The following is a 25,892-nucleotide window of genomic DNA, read 5'->3' on the forward strand; positions in this document are numbered from 1 at the left end:
GTACTTCGTCTACCTAAGTAAAGCCCCTCTTTGTGCCACTGGAAAAAAACTCACCTTGCTTTCTAGCCTGTTTTATCATGGTCTACATCAGAAATCCCAGAACATAAGGAGCTCTAGACAGCTTCCACCCAGGGCAGTAGCTGAACACATCTTACCATAAATTCCCTAAGGCCTCACCTTTTTTCCCTTCACGTTGCCTTTAGTACAAATGAACAGTAAACAAACAAAGTCAGGAAGCATTTAAATAAATAGGAAATCTGTGTCACTATGATAATTTTCACCATCTCGACAACTGTAACACAAGGAGCCAAATTTGGAGATTATCCTGTAACTTGAACCTCTGCCCATATTCCAGACACAGGAACTGAGCAGAAAGCTGGATATCTATCATGGAAGACGCTGCCTCTCACATGAGTTGTGGCCCAGCTCTAAAGGAAACGAAAGGAAACAGGCATACTTGGTCACCCCAGCATCTCCAATCACAAGAAAACTGCTTGGGCAGAGAGCTTGGTTTGAAGCAAGATCAGCGGTTAACTTCAAGTCACCGAATTTTAAGCATCTAAATATAGGCTGTGTTTGAGAAGATGATATCCATGGGTCTTTATGGAAGTTAGGTAAGAAAAGCTGAAAGCACCTGTGCTTTGTAATGCTATAGTTAATAACCTTAAGCTAAATGAGATCAAGCTTAAGATCCCATTTATTCTTCTCAACAATCCAAGGAGGCAGGTAATTTTATTATCCCTATTTTACAGGTGAGGAGACTGAGGCTAAAGACGTTAAGTAAATGAGAGAAGCTCATGTAATATTAAGGAGCAGAGCCAGAATCTGAACCAAGATCTGACTAGAAAGCTCATGCTTCTTAAAAAAATGTTTATTTCTTTATTTTGAGAGAGAGAGAGCATGAGGGAGGGGGAAAGAGAGAGAGAGAGAGAGAGAGAAAGAGAGAGAGAATCCCAAGCAGACTCCATGCTGTCAGCACACAGCCTGACACAGGGCTCCTTCCCATGAACTGCAACATCATGACCTGAGCTGAAATCAAGAGACGGACGATTAACTGGCTGAGCCACCCAGGTGCCCCAAAGCTTATGTTCTCAATGATATACTGATGCTTAATTCCCCAATAAGAACCATTATTTTTTAAAAAATGAACTGTTTAAAAATAAAGACAGCCCTAAAGGTCGTGAAAAATTATGTATTCAAATAAAACTTGGATATATATCAAGAAACTCTCATAAAACATAAGACTTCACAGTAGGTTAGCAATATGGCTCTTAAGAAATTCTTTTTTTTTTTAATTTTTTTTAACGTTTATTTATTTTTGAGACAGAGAGAGACAGAGCATGAACAGGGGAGGGTCAGAGAGAGGGAGACACAGAATCTGAAACAGGCTCCAGGCTCTGAGCTGTCAGACAGAGCCTGATGCGGGGCTCGAACTCACGGACCGCGAGATCATGACCTGAGCCGAAGTCGGCCGCCTAACCGACTGAGCCACCCAGGCGCCCCTGGAAATTCTTAAAATATATGTGAAGCATGTGAAACGAAGGGAAAAATGGTACACACAGGAAGAAAAGAAGGGCATGGAGTTACTTAAGGTATTTCTCAGTAAAGAATTCCACCCAGGGTAACTGAATCATAGGCTTCACTTTTCAGCACAGAGAAAATGACCAAAGCCAAAGCTTTGAACATTTGTTTTGAAAGTGTGCCGTTTATTCCATACCCTCTGTCTCAGACACTGTAGCACTTACCTCTCTCTGGAAAAAATTCCAAGCGTGGGTAAGCCACCGGTATCTAGGTAAGCCATAATTTGTCATTCTGGCTTTCAAAGTGACCATGTCTGACCACTGTACTGGAACCTGGAGATAACAAACAAAATATCAACAGCTGGAATACACAAACACACACATACAGGAACACAAACGTTCACATATTCATAAATACAATCACTCACAGACTCATACACATACTTGGAATGTATTGCAATTAACAGATGCTATTTTAAACTTGTATTTGTGGCCCAAATTAAGCTCAAGGTTATTAGCTACGTATTAAACAATCTCTATGTGTAGATGTTTGCAGGAAATGAGGAAGTTCTTTACATTAAGCAAAGGAAAAAAAAGCAAAATCATTTAATGCTAATATCAAGCATTAGAAAGTCACAAAACAAGCAGTTTACTGTATATCCTACAGATCCAGCTAAAGAGCTCCTCATAACAAATGATCTTTGCCCAGAAAAGTCCTCTGATTTGATTTCAGAATGCTATGGAGTTGGTCTTTGAAGTGACTGCAGATTATAGCACTAAAATAATGGGATAAGAATTAAGAAGGAAAAGAATTCAGCTCAAGTCAAGCTTCACTACGGATTAAGTGTGTAAATATCTTTCCAAACATTGGGTTTGGGTGCATGCTAGAATTTTAGAAAGAAAACCTCTCAGATTAAAGCGCTTTTTGTGCTTCTTGCCCCCAGTCACCTAGCACAGTCTCCCTTAACAGAGTGTTTAATCATGACAGCTTCAGGTACACAACCCAACAGTTGGCCAGAAACCTAGTCAGCATATCATGCAGTGCTTTATCTACAATGCCAGAGGAGAAACTGATGCATACACATCATAGTCTCACCACACATGTGGTATTAGGTTTACAATATGTAACTGGGGAACTGGACAGATATCCATATCCGATCTATCGGGTAATACAGACCAAACTTAGCCAAACAAGCTTGACGCTAACTCAAGATTAGGACTATTTTGAAATCTTATTTTGAAAAGACAGTAATACCAATAGAAGTAGTTTCAAAATTCCTGACCACAGAAATTCTTCATTGTTTTCCTTTGTTACTTTTCTTTTTTAATACTTGGAAATGTGCATATAAAAGGAAACATACCAACACTGGGGCACACAACTTTGTTCCCCCCGAAAAATGGTCTGACCAGGTATACTCCATGTTCGCACGGTTTCGACAAAGTTCAGGTAACTAAACCAAAACTCAGGCTACTCACTATAAGTTATTATTTCATATGCTTTTGAACATAATATACATAGAAAGGAAATAAATTCTCTAGAAATTTATAATCTGAAACAGTTAATATTTTTTATTTTTCTAGAGAAAGAACGAATAGGAGGTAACTATGTATAAGCAACAGCAATAACAGGGAAACAGACTGACGTCAAATCTCTTGATTTGGTTATCAGAATAGTCTTATTTTAAACTTTATTTTACAAAATAAATATAAGTTGTTTCCCTCTTGTGACCACAATCAATCTGAGACCAAATATGGCAAGAAACAGAGATCACTGAGGTTCTGGCACAAAATACTGTGATTTGGCCATAAAGGAAAACACAGTTATTGGCTCCTTGCATGGAACAGCTAAGAGCACAAAGCCCATTCTATGCAAAGGCTGGGTTCTGCAAAATTTGGCAGCTAATAAACTTTAATGGCACTTTTCTTTCACACTGCTATTAGAGCAAAAGCAATAAAAAAAATTCTGACAAACTTTTTTTCCAAAGAACCATTTTCCACGTTTCACTTTTAAACAGCCCAAACAGCCCTTGCTCTATCCTGATGACTCAGTGGGGAAGATTTGTATAAGCAAACAGTGATGTACGCACTCAACTGAAATGGCAGTGTGCATCCATATAGTACCGCTATGACACCAAGAAGATATGTGGCGACTGTCCCTTAACACAACAGAAGAAATTATCTTGTAGAATTAGATTATATTAGAATCAAAACAGTTACTTTCACATACCTTAAATTAATTCACTTCATATTTGTTATAACTTGGGAGATTTATCAAATATCAGTATGACATGAAAACTATACAAACCATTTTAAAATCCATGGAGAGCAAACTTATTTCTAAAAACCTTTAATTATCAAAAAGAACATGATCAAAAGCTGAGCTGACGGGATCAGAGGTTAATTATACAACTACTATCTATTGCTTGAATGTCAAGAAGATATATGTATCTTGGGAAGAAAGAAAAAAATTAGAAGAGAACATCTCTTTATCAATAAAGCATAGAAACTGAGTCTGGAAGAACTACTCTTTCACTCCCCTAAATATACGATGTTTCTAGGGATGGAGTGAAAACGTGTTTCTCAAAGACAGCAAGAACATTCCTATTTTAATAGGAGATTTCGTTTTAAAGAAAGTTTTTAACTTTCTTAAAATTAGTTAGAACCTGCCCTGACTTTTCAATTTTTAACAGAAAAAAAAAAATCATCATAAATTCTCTTTTCTTACTAAGAGCTGTCAGACAGGGGAAGCACTACTGTTTTCGGAGGGGTTCGGAGATGTGGCTGTGCCAAAGCATCGTTTACATGCAAATTAGCATATGCAAAGGACCCATTAGTCTCTAATTACAGCTTAGGATTCAAAACAGTCTCACAGGACAGTAACAGATTCACCACAGAATCTTCAATAACTGTATCGGTACCAAAACACTTCTATTTTATTACGCAACTGCTGAAATGCCTCTCTGAAATAAATACAAAATAACCTCTCTCTTTTTAAAAGCTCTTAAATGTTAAAATGTTGAGGATTCACCTGGGGGACTTGTCACAAATGTGGATGCCTGGTGCCTGCCGTTTCTTCTTCTGCTTTCCCCTCTATTCTGGCCTAGTGCCCTATAATGTGCATTTTAAAGACTGCCCTGGGTGACTCCTGCTGTAGACAGTCCAAGGACTACTTGTTGAAAAACATCATCTTCCCGAAACAGAATTACTCCAAGATGCTCGCAGTGGAAAAATCTGGCCTGCCACCATGAAAACAGCCAGCAATCAAATATGCAGAGATGTTCAACCTCATTGGTGATAAACGCACCAATTTTCACCAATGACGTGGGCAAACGTTAAAAAAGTAATAATGCCTAGTGTTGCGCAAGGGTGAGGGGCAAGTGATAAACCAAGCAAGACTGGTAAAATCTTAAGACTGAGAGACTCTGACCCTTGTTCCTTCTCTCATTCATAGCTATAAAAGTTTATTTCAGTTGATAAAATGAAAGAAAAAAAATGCTTCAGAGCTGTTTTCAGGCAGCCAAGTCTCAAACTAGCAGAGTGTTTCTAGGCTAAAGTAAACACACAGCAACTCTTCAAATATAATTCTTAAAGTAGAAGATGGCTCAGCTTGTTGCGAATAGAAGATGCATGCTTCCTATTCATCAGCATACAGCTGCAGTGGGCATTTTCTGAGGCTTACATGTAGATTTTCAAGCTCTCCCAGATCCTGTTGCAAACACAAATGTTTCCGATTACACACTCAAAAGTTGGCACAATTATTTTCGGACACCTATTATTTGTAGTCTGTTGTATCCATGTTTAAGCAACCTGTGGAATTAAAGACATATAGTACAGCAAATAAAACATTACAAATTATGATTTGGAACTATGCTTTAGACACAGACAAGAAAATGTTAATTTTCAGAGGTATTGGGACCATCGTTGTTATCATATAGTATAAACATTCAAATTAATAATCATGTGCCCAAATAACTCCAAAGTATGTGATTTAGAAGTCTGCACTAGAGATTGTCCAGATTGTAACTGTATCCCACTTTGAACTCACCATAATCTCCTGTTCATACGTCCAAACACCGCAAGCCAGTTCCACACAGAAAATGACGAGCAAACTTCCAAAGTACTGTAGGAGAACAAACAGTTAATGCTGTTAGGATAGAATCAAAACGAGATGCAGTCATTAGACACAAGCTAAATATTATTCAGCATTGTTTATCCAGTGGACAAGAAAACAGAGGCATTTAGTCAAGAAGCTCCCTTGGAAGTAGATGGGAGACGTGTCAGCAAATTTAGAGAAATCTGCAGACAGCGTCCAACAACTCACGTACATGGGCCGTTTGGCTGGTGCTCTATTTTATCAAGTACTTTCATGATGAATTCACTCAAACACCTTGTGAAATGGATAGGACTACCTCATTTTATAAGTGAGAAAATTAATGCAGAAAGTAGGCAGTGCGATTTGCTCAAGAATGTGTACAGCGAATTCTGGAGGGCTAAGACCCTCGCAGTTGTGTCCCTTAAGCCATACCTCGACACCTCTCCCATTGTGGAGGTACCGCTGCAGAAATAGGAGGTAAAAGTGTGAGAAAGAAAGGGCTCTCTAAAAGTTTTCTTCACTAAATTCCAGCAGAAATAAAACAATACCAGTGCTTTCTGCATCTTACGGCACTGGGTCAGGGTGGGGGTCCCCGGTAGTGATGATTAGTGATTAACCCCCGTTACTGGAATGACATTTCCTTTACAGGCAGGAACTTTACTGTGTTCCTTGTTACAAAAAAGGTGTTCAATAAAGATCTGTTATCTAATAGAATAAATGAAAACAAAGCAGAGTGATATCACTGTAAGAGACTGGGAGCTGCCTTGGACTGGGTGATCTCTAGGAAGGTGATTTTTAGGAAGAGTCAGTAATGACAACGAGAAGGCAATGCTGATAAGATTTGTGGAAAAGCAATCTAGGAAGGGGAACTATTAAGTGCAAGGTCACCTATCTGAGCATGCTAATTAGTTAAGAACTCCCTGGTAACTGGAGCACAGAAGGAGGCAGGGTGGGTACAGGGAGTGTAAGTAGACCACGATGAGGAGTTTATTTTTTTTTTTTAATGTTTATTTATTTTTTTTTAATTTTTTTTTCAACGTTTATTTATTTTTGGGACAGAGAGAGACAGAGCATGAACGGGGGAGGGGCAGAGAGAGAGGGAGACACAGAATCGGAAACAGGCTCCAGGCTCTGAGCCATCAGCCCAGAGCCTGACGCGGGGCTCGAACTCACGGACCGCGAGATCGTGACCTGGCTGAAGTCGGACGCTTAACCGACTGCGCCACCCAGGCGCCCCAATGTTTATTTATTTTTGAGAGAGAGACAGAGCACAGGCAAGGGAGGGGCAGAAAGAGGGGGGTACACAGAATCCAAAGCAGCCTGCAGGCTCTGAGCCGTCAGCACAGAGCCCGACCTGGGGCCCGAACTCAGGAACCGCGAGATCGTGACCTGAGCCGAAGTCGGAGGCTTAACCGACTGAGCCACCCAGGTGCCCCGATGAGGAGTTTAAAGAGCCAGATCTTCATGGGCAGTAAGAAGGATTTTGGCTTTTATTCAAAGTGTAATCAAAATCCAGCGGCATGTGACAAGATCTGACGTACATCATAAAAACATAATTCTGGCTGTTTTGTAAAAAAACGACCTGCAGGAAAGCAAAGGTGTGATAATAAAAAAAATTGCTAAATAAAAAAATTGCTGAGCTAGGATGGTAGCAGGGAAATGGGCTGATACAGGATTGGGAGCCATCAAAACTTGAACACTGAACTTGAACTTGAAAGGGGAGGAGGAAATAAGAAATCTAGAAAATTGAGCTGATTTTCTACTACTTCCAGGATATATCCCTATTATTTAAAGACATCAGTCACTGCTACTAGTTTTAATTTGCTTCTTTCATATAAAAAAATAAAGAATATGTAGCTGCATAATCTCATAGATCATAACATGGTTTGAAAATAAGAATTGGTTCAAAAGATAAAGTGATATTTTTTAAGGTATTCCATTTTAGCACTTTTATTTTCAATATATGCAGTACTCCTGGTCAGCATCAATCTACTCAAATCTCACTGCCTTACTTTAAAGATTTTAGCCTTACAATGATGATCAGAAGAAAGTTTGTGAACACAGTACTCTAAGTCAGTTTTTCTGTAAACTCTCTTTCATGGCTTACTTAAGAGATTTCTAGACATGAACAATACTACATTTCCCCTCTTATGTTACAAAGAGCAAATATTCAATAATTGTATACTAGATCAATTTTTTCTACATTTTAGAAGACCCTGCAAGAGAGTAAGACTCTAGAGAAAAATTATACCATGGGATATTTTTGTTTTCTCAAATCCGTAATCTAAATTCTTTTCAAAATTGACGTTAGGTTACAACGAAGACCAAAGCAGCCCTGAAAAGCAAGACAGCTCTAAAATAAAACATAGACACGGACACTGTTGCTTGTCAGGAGATAACCTTACTTTGCCTTGCAGATCACCAGGCAGATTTCTGGATTGATTTTATATCCTTTTAAATTCCACTTGAGTCACTTCTCTTGTTTCTTGCCTCCTGGAGTCACTGGCCAGTGAAGGGCCAGCAGAAGGGCCCCAAGCACAGAACCCAGGGCAAAGTGCCCAGATGTAAGCAATACTTGTAATACCTGGGTAACTGTGCCAGGCCTATGGATCCAAACAGTGTAGTAACTACTCACACGCCAGCACCTCTGATTTCTTGTGGTGAGCATTACAATGGGCTAGCAACATCATGACCTAAGCATCTCCAGGAATACATAAATAAAGCCTATAGAACTTAAACAATCACTTATTAAAAACTCAAAACTGAGATTACCTATCATGAGAAGGAAGAAGTCCACATAAGTTGGACACTCCTTTACCTCTGGGAAAACTCTAAAATTATTTTATCTTTTCAGATTTCCAATGATGTCACTGGATGCAAGTTCTTTCATATAAAACAATACTTCTGTCTTCATTCTACTTATACTCAGGAGCACAGATTTATTTCAGCTTCAGATTGAAAATGCACATTTCATCAACATTGTAAAACCTCCTTGAACTAAATTAAATCTAAAATTTAATTCAAATTATACATATATATATGTTTGTTTTTTTTACAAACAATGTTGCAGTCTCATGGTCAGATGCCTTTGCTTTGTTGTCATTGTATTGGCCTCACACATCTAGTCTTCTAATTCCAAGGAAAATGTTAAATGCCAAATCCATTGTGAACACAACAAAGAGAGATCAACCCCATTTACTCCTACTTTTTCTTTTTCAGTGAGCTCTGGGTCTTAGATGGTCATCCTCAGATTGACTATTGACCAGAGAATCCCTCTGCCAGTATTTTGTTTAAGGGCTGGACCTGAGTGAGGCATCTGCTAATCCATAATTTCAACAGAACAAAGCTAGCAAAGAATAAAGCAATGGCTCCTGCTGACCTTTGCTATGGTATGAAGTGCACATACGTATCACATTTCACTAAAAAGCCCTCCATTGTCCTCGACAGTATTGGGAACATGTGCATATCTCCCCTGACGGTGTTAGCCTGTGTCTCTCCTGCACGTCTACATCTACCATCCCCCTGCACACGCCTGGGTGAGGTGGTCTGTGCCAATCTAGTTTGCAGACCAACCAGCTACTCTCATCTCCTTCCTGAAACTTGAGAAGAGCTCAGAATTTGGAGTCGGAAGACTGAAGTTCAAACCCAGATCTGAACACACTCTGTGACCTCTGGCAAATCATTAAACTGGCCTGGCTTCAAGTTTGCTCATCTGTACGGTCAAGATGCAATAAAGCCTTCTTTGCTATTATCATCAAGGTTGATGGGAGGGTGGTTTGAAAATATTTTTTAATTTTAAATTTGCAAAACATTATACAAATGTTATTCTGAACCAGTGTGTGAAATGCAATCCGATATTGACTTGTCCTTCCTTGCCGTAGAGGAAGTGCATTACCTACAACATGACCCGTTTTTTTCCTCATTATGGTTCTCCAGCATTTCCTCTCTCGTTCTTTACCACTTTGCTTTTCTCCTTCCCTCCATGTATGGCAGGGTTCCCACTGTGGTACATCAGGCCTCAGAGGCTTTGGCTTTTAAACCAGTGAGGTGCTTCACACCTAAGACACAGTGCTCATTAACTATTTGATTATTGGTTCTGCCTGGCAGGGATCTAGTTCTTTTTTTGTTTTTTTAAGTTTGTTCATTTTGAGAGAGAGATAGAGCACAAGCAGGTAAGGGACTGAGAGAGAGGGAAAGAGAGAATCTCAAGCAGGCCCCGCACTGTCAGCAAGGAGCCCAACATGGGGCTCGAACCCACGAACCCTCAGATCATTACCTGAGCAGAAACCAAGCGTTGGATGCTTAATGGACGGAGTCAGCCAAGTGCCCCTGGCAGGGATCTTGTTCTTAAAGATTATTTTATGCCCCGTACCTGAGCAGTACCTGTCACACAGCAACTAGTCAATAAATGTTTGGTGGGAATAATAGTTTACCAACGAAAAAGACCAATTTCAGATTTCCTTGAGATTCTCCAATTCGAACTGTTTCCTGTTGACGTTTGACTCCCCTTGACTTCTGCTTACACATTTAAAGAAATTTTAAATGTTGCCTTTCTGTGTTACTATTGTCTTTTTTTGTGGGTTACTATATGATAATCCGGTGTGCCTTTAAACAATTGGGACGATTTAATGAAGCTAAATGAAAGGAGCCTTCCTCAGCTACCAACAACTGAACATTTTCAACAAATGAAGAATGTGAAGCTGTGTGTTTATACAAAAAAAAAAAAATTCAGAATGCGATCATTTGCATGACAAACTATTTTATTTGCTTTAAACATGATCCAATACAGAATTCCTTAAAATAGCTAAGCTCATCTACTGTAACTCAACCAAAATTTGTGTTCTATGGATAAGCTTTATCTCTAAGCATATGTTCATGAAAAAAAAAAAACTGCATCAAATAAGGCAAGCGGACAATAGGACACATACCCCAAAATATGCAATTAATTAGTGACTTTTTTTAACCAAATCTCTCAGGCTGAGGGTAATTACTGTCAGCTAAGAACTGAGAGCCCTCCCTAGGTTAGATAAAAGAAGATCAAATAAAACACTGTATGTGAAGTTGCTTTGTTGACTCTTTTTAAACGAGACAAATGAGAAGAACGTGGGATCTGAAATAAAATAGACTTGGCCTCCAGATTCTGGCTCATGTACGTATCAATTGGATGAATGTGGGCAAACCACTAAGCCTCAGTTTCCTCATTTGTAAAATGAGAATGTTAAAAATAACCTTGCGGTGTTGTGCTAAGGATTCAATCAGGTAAAGTGTTCTTGGGTTGTAAACACTCCCTAAATAGCAGCTATTAGTAACCGTATCATAGCACCTAGTAGAGTATAAACTCAATGAGGACAAGACGTATCATTCTGGCTTAAATACTTAACATACTGACTGGGATAGTGCACGTACTCAAGGCCTATTTCTTGAGTAGATGTGCTAGGATCAGAGGAGGATGGTGAGTAACATGGTTCATTTCCTTTTATCAGCGGCACTCCCACTAAAGGATGTCTAATCCTACAAGCTATTTGACAAAATCTTTACTGAAATCCCTATCTAATGTGAATATAGCTGGTATTTTTCCAAACATCTCTATTAGGAAGCCAAGGAGGAAGTAGTGGGTGGGGAACCCAACTTCTCTTTAAAAAGGACTGAAATCAAGTTGTTATTTTAAACTAAGATTGGCCACAATATCCACAATATGGCAAGAATGGCATAGGGTTAACCACTCCCTTTGTCCACTGGAAATTTTTGAGGAGGAAGAGAAGGACATGAAATCCCACCTTCCTATTTAAGCCCTTGGTGACTTGTGGGTAAATGCCTCCCCCAAGAGAAACAAAGGAGATTTGTTCCTCCTTATTAAAGGTTATTTCATCTCATTATATGTATACAGACAAAATAGTAAAATCTCAAGGAAGTCCTTTCCTAAAAAAACATTTATTTATAAAAATGATTTCGTTCCCTGATACCATCCACCCCAGGATTTCCTCCTAAAGAAAGCAGATTAATAAATATATGTCCCTATCCCTTCTCCCTCCTGAAATTTCACTTAAAAAAAGGGGGAGGGGGCATTTTTTTAAAAAAAGGTATATTCCCAGAGGTAAAGGAAAAGGAGATAGCAACAAGTATAGTTTGGAAATGTACAAATTTATCAACAGTCCCCCAAAAGCTGAGTCGTAACCTAGTGGAGAAATTTGAAAACAACAGGGTCCCCCAAATGCTCAGATATTGGCAGCTGGGATACCACTGACAGTGGATGAAGGTAGAGCTAAAGAATGACTCGTTGCAAACCTGTTTAGGAAGAAGTGAGACCCCTCAGGTCCCTTTCCCCACACCAGGTAGCTGGGTGACTACCCAACCCCACCCATACGAAAGTTGGGGATATTCATTCTCTGGAGACAGTAAAACAGAGTGTCAGGACTAGGGACACTGGATACAGTAGAGGATAAAGTACCGTACTAAAAAAGAGAATTGAAGTTCAAATTTACACACCTTTTCCACAAAGGTTCAAAACTCCAGTTGAACCAAAATAAGCATTGGCTTTCTCAGTAGAATACCGGAAGCGAAAGGGCAGTGGAGGAATGTCCTCAACATTCTCGGGAAAAAATGATTTCTAACCTATAATTCCGTAGCAATCAAAATTATCATGAAAAGGCAAATAAAGCCATTTTTAGCCATATAGGCTTCAAAAAAATTGTCTCCTCTTCAGCAAACAACTGAAAGATGTGCTTCCTAAAATGAGAGACTGAACAGAAAATGGCAATGACTTGGAATCCAAAAAACAGGGATCTAAAATAAGAGAGACACAAAGTAAATCCCAGAATGGTAGTAAAGGGATAGCCCATGATGCAAAAGCTTCAGTGGGCCTAGACTGGAGCATGTCTAGAATGTTCTGAGAGAGATTTCTTAAAAAAAAAAAATTGATAGAATGCCCCAAATATTTGGACATATAAAGAGAACAGTTATACCAGAGGGAGTTTAGAGTTGAATTACACAGAAATACATAGAAAATAGAGTTATTAATTCCAAGAAAAACAAAGTATTATTCCAGAAAGAAAAATTAAACCCAGTACTTTCCTGGCCCAGCTGTGAATAGTATTTACATAGTCCTAATCCTAAGCACTGATCTATCCAGAGTTATGACACGTCCGTGTTGAGGTATGATAGGAAGTATGCATGAAAGGTTGGGGCATGAGGGCAGGAAAGGGCACCAGTTCTCCATCTTAATAAGTTCTTCATCATAAGAAGTCAGTGGGTAGTGCTTACAGCTAAAAATTTTTAAAAATGAGAATTTACATAAATATGAGATTTAGAGATGGGGAAGTAAATTCCAAGGGAATTTGTGAAAACAAAATTGAGAGCAGCTGCCACTTAGGAGTGGAAGATGGCGTAAGACTACTATTTCTTGTAATAAGGCCTTGAGAATGAAATTAACTGTAAATTATGTGCATGAAGCACTCTGATACAAATAAAAGCAAAATTAAAACAAACAATAGTCCCCCTGAAGCCCTGACACCAAAGAGAAGAAGCTTGGAGACAGGATTATCTATGTTCTACATAGAAAACGTTATTCAAACAGGCTGCGAATTTTAAGTGGCCCGATTATACTTCACCGTTACTGGAACTAAAGGCGGTGGGTGGCAAATGGAAACTTCATGCTCAGGTGCTGTCATCTTTTTGCTAAATGCACCTTCAGTAGCTTAAAATAGGAGTGCTACAACAAAATACAAAAGTGTATACTTAAATGTGATTTATAGACCCAACCCAGGGGTCTCTCTGTATTACTAGATCCTGTTTGGCAATTTGGATCTCTCCTGCAACATTGCTCATTAAAACCACACATACAGTCTTCTCAGACTAGTGTGAGTTGGATTATTTTCCATGATATTTCATTTCAGTCAAAAAATTATGAAGCTTAGAATTCTATTTTGTGGGCAATTTCATTCAATGAGAGGGGATTGGTTTTAGTTAACTTGCTGGAGACAGATATATTTGTATATTCAAGTCACGTGAGTATATAACATTGTAAGTGCACAAAAGTATATTAAATGTATGTAAAAAAATCAAGTATACTAATATAGCTATGCAAATATGTGTATGTGAGTGCATACACACACACATATGCATGTATAAATAATTTACTGTGCCAGAGATTTACATGCTATATAATTTATATAATTATATAATATGTAATATACAATTATATAATGCTATACTGTATAATTTACTTCTCAAAAAATATTGCAAGAGCATCATTACGCTATTTTTAAAAAGAGAAAATGGAGCTAGGCACATTCTCACATAAGTGAGAGGCAATAGAACACTAAGTTTTTCAGAGCCCAGGCTCTGAAGTCAAACATCCTAGATTCAGATCCCAGCTTTACTACTTAATAGTTGGGCAAATCACTTTTCTAGATCTCAATGTCCTCATCTGTAAAATGCGGATAGCAGTAGTGAAGCCTCATGGTATGGTTTGGAGAATTTACATACAATACAGGCTGGCACATAGCATGTTATTATATTAGGGATATTGGTGGTGGTGTTAGCAACATCTCACAATCTACCATTTAATAGACCCCCAACTTATGAACATACACGCACACAGGGACATGTTCACATATGTTTATATAAAACTTTTCTTATCTTTGAACTGATGGGGAATGACGTAAAAACCTTATGTTCCCATCTTTGACCTTTCCTAGCTGGAAAAAAAAAAGACTGCCAATAATTTCAAAATTTTAAAGATGGCAAAAAAAAATGCCCTTTTTTTGTCCATCTATAATGGCTAGTTAAAGGTACAAATGCTGTTTTACTGGCTATGTAAAATCCTTGACAAGTTATATCAGAAATTCCATCTCTTATTTTTATGTTTTGAACTTCTATTAAGTCAGTCAGATCAGCTTCTTTCCAATAGTAAAATTAATTTTTATTCTTATTCACATTTTACAATTTTATAATGAAGGCTGGTGTCATGTAGGCAATGAGTGCTTAACTGTTCATTAAATGGAACTTTTATGAAAGCACTAATAAATGAAAGTGATTTTTTATACCTTTAATTCTTTACTGTTAACAATCAATAATAATAAAATTTCTAAGAAAGTAGTATTTATTTTTGTATAAAATATCAAATAATTTTCACTCTTGGGAAAAGAGAGTAATGTTTAAATTTTCGTTTCCAGCTTTGATCAGTCTAATGAAAACATAAAAGCAATCAATGTATTGAGTGTTTAAATTTGAAGAGTATTACATTTTATTTTATTCTAACGTTTATTTATTTTTGAGAGACAGAGAGAGACAGAGCATGAGTGGGGGAGGGGCAGAGAGAGAGGGAGACACAGAATCCGAAGCAGGCTCCATCCAGGCTCTGAGCTGTCAGCACAGAGCCCGACGCGGGGCTCGAACTCACAGACCGCGAGATCATGACCTGAAACAAAGTCGGCGCTCAACCAACTGAGCCACCCAGGCACCCCTGGGGAGTTTTAAGTTTTATAAGCAGTTGAGAAATACAGGAAAAAATGTTTTTGATTACTAAGAGCATCTTATAGAAAATATATTCTATTACTGCAAAACTTCTATCTTCATTCCTTCCAGCTTTAGAGAGAAGACTCTGAGATATACAGTATCTAAAGGAAACCAAAAGCCCTAGATCCAACCTACCACAAATAAACCAGGCACTTATTTTCCAAACTGTTTTTCTACATAAGTACCAACTAGAAAATAACTTTTACATTAAAACAAAATTCTCATGTTTTCCTTGAACACTGTCATATAAGTTTCTCTGTGCAAGCAAGCGGATAATCAGCCAAGTATCACAGAACACTTTCAGTAAGAATATATTTCACTGAGAGAAAAGTAAAAATTATAGACACTGTAACAATTATTTTAACCTGCTATGCTCTTAATTTATAGCTAAAAAAAATTATAACTAAAAACTCAGGCCATTTTATCTTAAGAAACATTCAAAATATTGAAAACCAGCAAAGTCAGATTCGCTTATCTTGGAAAATTAGTACAACCTGAGATTCACCTCCCTGCAAATGAAAACAATTTCAAAATATAACATACTTTACTGGACATCTTAATATTTTTAAAACACGGTGCCTTCTGACTCCTATCTACACACTACATATCCAGCACTTATAACAAACAAAAAGTTTGATTAAAAGCCTACATTCATGAAATGATAAATGATAAACTCCAGTCTCTACCCTGTCAAATACTAAACTCTGCAAGCTTTCAGTGCTAAGTATCTCTATGTCAGTTGTTTATTTTTCCTTTCCTGGTGATTGGAGGTTTAAAAATATTATATTACTTATAGTTAGTAAATAAGAGAATTCCAGTGCCAAATATTTGTACAAGATAATGGAACAGCCGACATTTTGTTAAGAATCCACTGGGACTAAACTACTAACAGTCCAAGAGTACTTGCTGCTTAAAATATACACCCAGACAAAGCCTCTGTGTTAGCCTAGTCTCAAAACCATGTCATAGGCTTGGTACTTTCTGACGGCTAATTATTCACCACATTCTATGTCTCTCTACAAATTCTTCAAAGAAAAGGCAACGTTAAATATCCTTTTTTTTTAAGAATCACAAATGGAGTGAGATCAGTCTAATTTAGGAAAAAACAAGAACTATAATTTTTTAGAAACATAATTTTTGAAGAAACATAATCTTGTAACTCCTGAGCCCATACAGAAGTTCAGGGTAAGGTAAGAAAATATGGGCATGATATGGTCCTTTGTTCACGCTTATGTTTGAATAAATATAGAGGAATATTTCTAATAGCACATCTTAATTTATGTTCCCTTTCAATTTTATCTTCTCCGGTAATTGCTGGGCTGATTTCTTTACCAAGGATGTTGGTGAAGTTCAAATTAGTACGTGTTTGCTTCATGTGCTGTTCTAACTATTTGAGAAATGTGTTACACCAGAATCTGAGGGACTTAGCCAAGGGCTACGAGTTCTCAGGGTCAATGATCTATATCATGAGAAGTAAAGCATTAAGGGTGAGGCAATAAAGCAGCTGGACATGCTAGACAGGTTACCACATATATGGCTTCTGTTGCTTTGTAAGCTAGGTCAGCGAAAGTCTGCCTGCTCAGCCCTATCTCCAAAGATTTACAGGGTGTTACTGGTCTCTGAAGAGGCTATCTTTACATATAATTGGGCCGTTTCTCAGAATTTGAGACAGGGGTTCCCATCACCAGACCCCGGGCAGAAAAGTGCAAACAGGAAGGAGCTTTAGAAATATTCTAAGCAACAATAGCCAAAATAACACCAGACCTGCTTCGTATCCAGACTGCTCCTCTCACATAGACCCATCCAAAGGTGGTCAGATCCCTCCCGAACATACGAGGGGCAGGAGTTCATTATCACAGGCACTTTTATGACAGCATCTTTTATGAGACAACAGGTTAAGAAACTGGAAATTTTAAAACATGTTTCATTGGGCAGGAAGAGAACTTACACTCTAACCTCAGTCAGTAACTTTTGAACCTATTTGTAACTCTATGTCTGCGAAAGTTATCTTCTTCTAAATCACATTATTTTAATTATTTGACGCTTATTTTGAGACAAGATATGCACTTTAACTTATTTTTATATATTCTCCAGAACACCACAAACCCTATTTGTTAAAAAGAGTATTATAATACAATGTTTCCTTCAATTGTACACATCTACACCTATAAATATTTATTAAAAGTACAGAGGGTTGTTTTCTTTCTTTCTTTCTTTCTTTCTTTCTTTCTTTCTCTCTCTCTTTTTTTCTTTCTTTCTTTCTTTCTTTCTTTCTTTCTTTCTTTCTTTCTTTCTTTCTTTCTTTCTTTCTTGTTTTGATAAATCTATTCAAGCAAAAAAACATTCTTCCAAAGCCAAAAATATACTTTCTTCCTTAAAAGAAGAAAGTCATGCTTAATGTTCAGGGAGAGAAAAATCATTAAATTCTCACCAAAGTTGTTCAAACATCAATATTTCAGCCTAAGTGATAAAGGAATCGTGTAAATTAAACAGCATGAGGGGCGTCTGGGTGGCTCAGTCGGTTAAGCGTCCGACTTCGGCTCAGGTCGTGATCTTGCGGTCCGTGAGTTCGAGCCCCACATCAGGCTCTGTGCTGATGGCTCAGAGCCTGGAGCCTGTTTCAAATTCTGTGTCTCCCTCTCTCTCTGACCCTCCCCCCATTCATGCTCTGTCTCTCTCTGTGTCAAAAATAAACGTTAAAAAAAAAAATTTAAACAGCATGAATTACAGAACTATTTTAAAGAAATGCACCCTTGTCACAACAAATATTTGAGCTACACCAATGTTGAAAAGTAGAAATCCTCCAAGACCTGCTTTTATCAACAGACCAACAATCATTTGAATGGAGTATATCCATTATCTATGGGTAAATGCTTCTAACACGCTTGGAAAGTTTATTCTCCAACAAGTTAAGCAGTTCTACAACAATCCTCTGACAACAGTTAGTTATTTATGGAACTGTTTTTTTTTTTTCCCCCTGAGGCTGGAAAATTGCTGCAGCACTTCAAAGAACTACTGTTCTGACCCTTCCACAAGAGTCCTTGAACCTGGCTTGTCTCCCTAAGAGCACCTTAGCCCTGCACCCAGTTTCCTGGTTACTACTTTAACCTGATAACCATATTTTTGCTGTGACACCTGAACTAAACACACCCAGATTCACAGAACTTTTTTTATAATGTACTTCTGAAAAGAAAATTCTAAGACATTAGACTTCCCCACCTCAGGACCTTCATTTCTTCATCAGTAAAGGCACATTGTTAGAATAAAGTTTGTCTTCCATTCTCTCTTGTATCATTAAAGAAGGCTCATCATTAAAAAATGTGAAGCCCCCTTATCCCAGAGTGGCAAAACCAGGTACTATTTTCTCCCGGGTAAATGAGCAGAAAGCCCAGGGCAAGCAGGAAAGGACACTGCGAAAGATAGATCACGTGACTCTTAGGCTCACAGAACTTCCAACTGCAGAGTAAGCACACACAACATTCAAGACTCTCCATAACGTGGCTTGAAAGCTCACAGAGCCACCTCTCTACCCTGCGTATCTGGCCCACATTGCCCATATGACTGACACATGCCCTTCTCCACACACACCAGGAGCTTCCAAATGTTTTACTACAATTGCTCTATCCACCAGCCTTTCAGTTCCTCCAGAGTACCTTCCCCCCGAGCAAGGACCTTTCTGGAAGCCACCTCCCACCTCTGCCCCTGATTCTCCCATCATCTCCTTTTCCTGTCCGTGTATTAAACGTGTATTAAACGGTCTCAACAGAACAAGGTTATTGTTCCTTAGAGCTCTTTTAGAAAAGTACTTTAATAACACAAAGGGAAAATGTACGGAATTAAAATATTCTAATTATAAAAGACAAACGTCAGCCCATGCCTTCAACTCAGTTTGTAAAGCCTGCATAGAACATGAAATCCAAAAATATTTTCAATGCTAGTTTCCTTGAAGAGACGCTGAAAAAAATCATCTTTGTACTTAATGAGAAGTAACTGTTACACTGGCAAATATCATTTCATAAATGTTATCTTCTTAAGGACAATATTTCTACAATGTCTTTATAGCTGTGATCACTTTGAGGAAATGTGTAGTTTCAAAATTTTAAAGTTCTAAAACTAAAAGAATGGTAATCTAAAGAAAATTCAGGGATAACCACTTATTTTAGAATAACCCAAATATATTGCTTAACAGAAATAGTGATATAACAATGCTTATACATTTCAAACAAAATTTAAAGCAGTGTTTGTCATGTGAACTGAGAAGATTCATCTTAATCTGAGCACATAACCAGGACCCGTTATCACCCTTTATCTGAAAAAAGGGAAAATTCTATGGATCACAAAGGGTTTTGAATTTATGAAATTTCATGGGAAAAAAAACTTAAATTTAATTAATAAGCTATTATTTCATCATTAACTTCATGAGACACTGCATAGACAGTAAATACTAAGCATCATTTTCTAACAAGTTTATCTGAAAGCTATTTCCTCAATGGCTGAAATGACTTAATTCTCTCACCTTTTATGTGTGTCATTTGCCCTCTTGCTTGAACTCTGTACTCTAGGGACACTGATTCCTGAGTCAGTCTTACAGCTATATGATTTTACATAAATGCCTACTGTTTTACATTTGCCAAAGGAAGCCAACAGACCGACAATGTGGAAGCAGAGGACAAAGCAAAACCACAGCACAATTGCTGAACTGACCTCAAGGGAGCATTTGCTGAACCGGTAACCAGCATTCACAGCTGGAACGAACCTTTCAATGGAACATGCTGGCAGAGAAATACCTGGCTTTAAATGCTACGCAGACTAAAGACGTTCACCAAATTAATGGATATAGATTTACATGGCTTATATTTAGCCAAAGCTATCTCATCGTATATATTAAGAAACAACACACAATAAAGCTTAAAATGTTTACTATGATAGAGTACACCTAAATTATGCAAAGGTCAGAAATATAAAAACTATTCACACTTCAAACCCCAAAGTAAGCAGAAAGTCCAATGAGCGCTCAAAATCCCGTCACAAAGACCCAACACTAAGGGCATGAATAACACACAATTGTCCCAAGCCCCTGTCTTGGACACATTTACTTTTAAAAACATCTGCTTATGTGCTTTTCTGGGGCATAATCAGAGGTAGTCAAACCAACATGACTTAAGAAACAGAAGAGGTCACGGAACTCTGTGCTGGGCTTTTGTGCATACAAAAGCAAGTTGTGCAAACTGAGAGCCTCTGAATCCAGAAATGCCTACATCGTCTTCAGTTTCCTCCAAAGACCTGAGACCCTTTGTGAGTTTAACAACTAAGTTTGAAAGGTCACAATAATATGCCTGTATTGCAGAGATGTGTTTTGATCATATGAAAAGTGCATCAGTGTAGAATACCTCATTTCCTGATGTCAAGTAATACAAATTGTACTGTCATGTACAATTCTTTATTCGTAATTCCACTTCAGCAAGGTCTACTGAATTCATCCACCTTCCATCCCCAAAGTCTTGGTTCTGACCCCAGCCATGGCTTTGAAGACTACTGTGTGATCACTAACAGGGCTTCCCAATGCCTCCAACCCTCAGTAATAGAAAAATCCACTGGCTCTTCATAGCCCAAGGGACAACATCAGACTCTCTCCTACAAAGACCTTCACAACTGGGCTACTTCATGTGTTTTTCTCAGTGCAGTGACACTACAGCCACACAAAATTTCTAAGTTATTCCTCTGTGTCTTTGCACACTTTTCATGTTGTTCTAGAGCCCCTCCCTCCCCTTCTCCACCAGAAAACTCTGATGCATTCAATATCTTTTCAATAGCTCAAATAAAGACCTTCCTTCGAAACCTGTCATAAGTCTCCAGTCACTCCTTATTCTGTGTTCCCACACTTATTTACTTCTAACTTTAATATTGTATTAAATTTTGTTATTTTCTTTCTATTCCCCCCTTTCATCTTTGTATCTCAAGTGTCTACCACACGCTGGTCAAAGGACATCTGTCTAAAGAGGGAAAAAGGAAAGAAACAGGGAGTGGGAAGGAAAGGAGGAGAGAGGAAAGGATAAATGGCTGGATTCTGTGCTAAAAGAAGAGGGAACTATGGTAGAATTTTTATGATAAGGGTATTAAAAGATTATATTTTTAAAGGCTAAATGACCACTGAATGCCTTGGAATTATAAATGAAGCATATTTAAGTCTTAGAGAAATAATGCCAATAATTAATTAATGTATTTTAACAGTAGTGTGGTGTAGTTAGTGAACCCTGCATGGGCTTGAGCAAGGACTCTATTTGAAGGCTAATGATGGCAACTAGCAGCCCTGAATCTTTGGGCACCCTTCCTTCCCTCATCTGTACAATAAATTAAACCACAAAAAGTTGCTGTATTTTCTGAGGAAACAAAGTAAAACACTGGGCAGATGCTGAATATGTGGTCAATAATATGATGGACCTTAATTGAGAAACATAGATGCTAGGCTACCAACCAAAATCATAAACAGAAAATAATAAAATATTTAACTCAATAGTTTAATTTTAACTTAATGGCTTATAACTAGCTATATAATTATAAAATTTATAACTGCTTGAAAGCAGGCCTTAAACAGAGAGTCTGTAGAAAATTACCATTTAAGATATTCTGGTTTTGCATTATGATTTCAACCAACAAAATACTCAAGGATGGTTAATGTCCTTGTGGCCACTGAAATTTACTTGATTTCCATTAAGAGCATCATTAAAAATCCGGTTCAATCACTGTATATTTTAAGAAAGCTTTACAAGCGCTTCCATATAATCACTAGCTTTATGCAAATTCTCTGGAGTAATAAAAATGGAAAAAAAAAAAAAAAAAGAAAACCTTCCATTTGAAACACAAGGTACTTGGTCTTGAACTTGTTAGGTGCATCCAACTTCAGTTCTGACCAGTGCCTGACTACTTGTGATTTGCTGGTGGTTGGATATATATTAGCATCATGCTCTGACAAGTGACGATTTCCTGATGGTGACATTCAGCTGTTGTCGATACTGTAAACATGTCCGCTCAATCTGTTTACATTCCCCTGAGCAGCCACGGCTTTCCTAATGCCTGTGTTAATAGCAAGGTAGAATTGCAATAACAAATGAATTTCATTTAGTCTACAACTAAAAGCCTTGGGAGTACCCATCTAAGGCTCAAAACCAATTTCCATGTAGCTGCAATTTCTCTTTAAAAACGAGAAGGAATTTCTGTTACTAAAATCACTTTGAAAGTCATGGCATATGCAAGTTTATTTTCCTAGTCGTTTTTGGTTTGTTTTCCTAACATAATTAGAATTTAGTTATTTTTATAAATATACAAAATATATTCTTACAAAGATATAAAAGTTTCTGTTCTATGACAATCTCACATGTATTAAGAACAAATCTAGTTAGAGTAGGGTTGCCAGATTTAGCAAATGAAATTACAGGATGCCCATTTAAATCTGAGTTCCAGATAAACAATGAATAACGCTTTGTGGATGTATATCCCAAATATTGCATGGGACATACTTATACTAAAATATTATTTGTTGCTTATCTGAAATCCAAATTTACTTAGCTGCCCTACACTTTATATAGGAACCCTAAGTTAGGGTATTTTAACAACTTGTATCTATAACTCAATAGAAGGGTGAAATTCATGACTAAAGTTCACCAGAAATGTTTTCCTATGGGTGGCCTCTTAGCCTGCCCAGTTGTTGGTATTTTAGGGGGGTGGTGTAAGGAGTGGGCAGGTTGGTTATAAAGACCTGTTTTGAGAGTCTCCCATTTTTTCTTGATCAGTCTGATAAGTAATGGCATTCTGACTTTTGCTTAACAGCGCCGTAGCCCAGTTGCCAGCTCTTTTTGTTTTTTGTTTTTTCTGTTTCTCTTTTGATAATTATTCAAAAGATATGGCAGCTCTCAGAGATACTGGTTGTCTTAAAATAAATAAATAATAAATAAATAAAAATAAAAAGCCTCTTCCTACTAATCTCATTTACAGTTCTTAAAAGTGAAACAAGATTTTGAATACAGGGAAATGAATTCAAAAGTTGGGTTGAATGCATTCAACTTCTTTAAATATTAATTAGGATAAAAAGCTAAAGGGCACAAAGGAAGAAAACATGAGAGTTGCCTTGCAAATATTTGCCAAAGACCTAACATCCTGTCCTATCTTGCATTAGTACCCCTCCCCTCCTTTAAGAAGCCATTCCCCTTGTAGTAGAATCCTATCCAATAGGCTCCTTCTTTATTTTATCTTATTTTATTATTGTTTTTTAAAGATGATCATTTTATATGGTGTTTTAACAATTTCACAATATAAGTTTAAGCAATAAACCTGCTTGGAATCAACCCCGATGTTCAAATAACATCCAAAGATAAGGTGGCGAGGATGGAAGTTTATTTGCTGCCCCCAAATGAAGATCTGCTTTGATTCAATTCCAGCATCATTACAGTTTAGTGGGTCAGACTCCTCCTTTAAAATCTCACTCTCTTCACTGTCTTCCTGGTTCCATCTTCCTTCTGAGGTGCTGACCGCTCCTACTTGCGCTGTTCTAATGTCCTGTCCATTATTCAATTTGATAAACATTTACTGAAGCTATAGGCAAAGTGAACAGTTCATATTATCAAGCTGTTTGTAGTCTGGTAGTTTGGGCTGGTTATAAAACAAGGAAATTTATAATAAGGTAAATGTGCCGAGCTTCAAAGGTTGAGACACATCTTCTAGAGACATCAGTAAAGACCCAATGAGAATGGGCTTGGCAGCCAGAAATATTGAGGTTTGAATCAAAGCAACACCCATTATTGTTGAGTGACTTTGGACTCTGAACCTCATTTATAATTCTCTACCTTAGACGATTGTTGTCAAGTTGAAGAAGTGAAAGATCATAGAGAAAGTATTTTATAGAATGTGAGAAACATTTATAAGCACTTAGAAAAAGGCAGCAGAGTAATATAGTGAAGTTGTCACATATATGTCGTACTGGACAGCTATGGTCTGAATATAGCAGATTCTCCATTTACTAGCCATGCAAACCTAGACAAATCAGCCAATCTGTGCCTCATTTCCTCATCCATATTATAGAAATAACAGTATCCATTTCATTAGAATTGTGGAGAGGACGACATTGATTAATTCATGTAAAACTCTTCATGTAAAAAAAATTCACATAAACCTCTACAACATCTGTAAGCACCTGAGAAATGTTAACTACTTTAACATCAGCATCTTTGTCATTATTATGATTCCAGTCCTCCGTGTCACCTTTGCATCATAAGGTTCTTTCCAGCCTCTCATCACAATTCTCTGTGACTCATCCTGCCTTAAGTAGCGACCAAATTACTTAGTTCTTTGTCAACTTGCTTTATGAGCACTCAAACAGCCTAATGGAATGCATAAATGGTTTTCAAAATGGGTTCCTAAAAGTCTTTGAGGTTCCATGAAATATGCTATCCCACCCTCCCAAAACACACAGTCCAGGGACCACCCAGAGTCACACAAGTTGGAGACAGGGGGAAAACTAGTCATTCTTAAATTGTTGTGTAATGGGACATCATTCTAAGATTGTGGTTTTAAAAAAGGATTCTGAGATTTTTTTTTTAAGTTCAAAATACCTCCTCCGTCCTTTAAGCTATGAGTTTCATATAAAGTAAGTCCTTGAGTTTATGTTTAAACTATTGTCCAAATGTCTTAAATGACAAAGAAAGATTCCAAACCCTTCTACCATTCTCCTCACTATATACGAAAGGGGAGAAAAGTAAGGTAATGGGCATGTTTCCCTTCTCTGAGTGTAATTTATTTTCTGCAGCATTTTCTGTTTTCCAATCATGGACCTGAAGAATCCATGAAGCCAAGAGTTATCTAATACATCAACACAGGTTGTTCCTGTGAAATTCAAAGCTTTAGTTCAGTTTTGCACTGAGATTCTGTTTTAATTGGCTTGGGATGGGATCCGGTCGAGCCCTGGCGTGCGGGAGTGGCTCCTGACAGCCACTTGTGCTCATCTCTCCCCTCTCTGCATTCAGGGACACCACTCTGGTGGCCTGAAATCCACAAAGCTGCAAGTATTCAACCCATGGAGATCTTCAAATGCTACAAATCAGGACTTTTTTCTCCTCAGATATCTGGCGTATCAACACACCATTAAAACTTTTTTTTTACGTTCCCTACAAGAAATTAATGCACAGCTAATACTGAATCCTACTGCAAAGAAGGGCATATATCCAATGAATTAATTCTTCCAAAATCTGAGATGTCTGCAATTACATGTTAGCAGCCTCACTACCTAGTGCCACTAACAAGCAATATTTTATACATGCAACGTGCTTCAAAAAAAAGCTGTGTGTGTGTGTGTGTGTGTGTGTGTGTGTGTGTGTGTATGCTATAGTTTAAACTGACTCAAATTTTTAATGTTAAAAGAGAGTTGACTAATTTTTTGAATTAAAAGTCTAATCATAGATTTTAGAATCATAGATTTTGCATGCTGAAGGGAATTTGAGAAGTCGCCTAGTCCAACTCTTTCAGAATCAAAACAAAACAAAACAAAAGCCACTAAGATTATGGAAACGAAGACTCATTTTTATCCACTAACCTCTGTAAAGGCGGTGCTGGGATTTTAATATCTGTCTGCTACTTCATCACCTGAATTTCCACATAGGTTTTTTGACAGGTTTGTTTTTAAAAAAGGAAGAGAGAGAGAAACAAAGTTTTGTCATGTCTTCTTCATTCTAGTCCCAAGGTGCCTGTTAGGGTGGTAATAAGGCTCATGACAC

At 37.7% G+C, this 25,892-nt stretch overlaps 1 protein-coding gene across 2 annotated transcripts in view; it reads right to left on the reverse strand.

The window, feature by feature from the left end:
* TSPAN12 (tetraspanin 12) overlaps window positions 1–25,892 on the reverse strand; it is a 73,410-nt gene that overhangs the window by 24,514 nt on the left and 23,004 nt on the right. For both annotated transcript variants that reach the window (XM_045052647.1, XM_023250517.2), the window contains exons 6-7: window positions 5,566–5,640; window positions 1,746–1,853 (exon numbers count right to left, since the gene is read on the reverse strand). In XM_045052647.1, coding sequence (XP_044908582.1) covers window positions 1,746–1,853; window positions 5,566–5,640 — 183 coding nt within the window. The remainder of the gene's footprint in view (window positions 1–1,745; window positions 1,854–5,565; window positions 5,641–25,892) is intronic.

Source organism: Felis catus, chromosome A2, assembly GCF_018350175.1.
Source record: "Felis catus isolate Fca126 chromosome A2, F.catus_Fca126_mat1.0, whole genome shotgun sequence".
In the NCBI taxonomy this organism is placed as follows: domain Eukaryota; kingdom Metazoa; phylum Chordata; class Mammalia; order Carnivora; family Felidae; genus Felis; species Felis catus.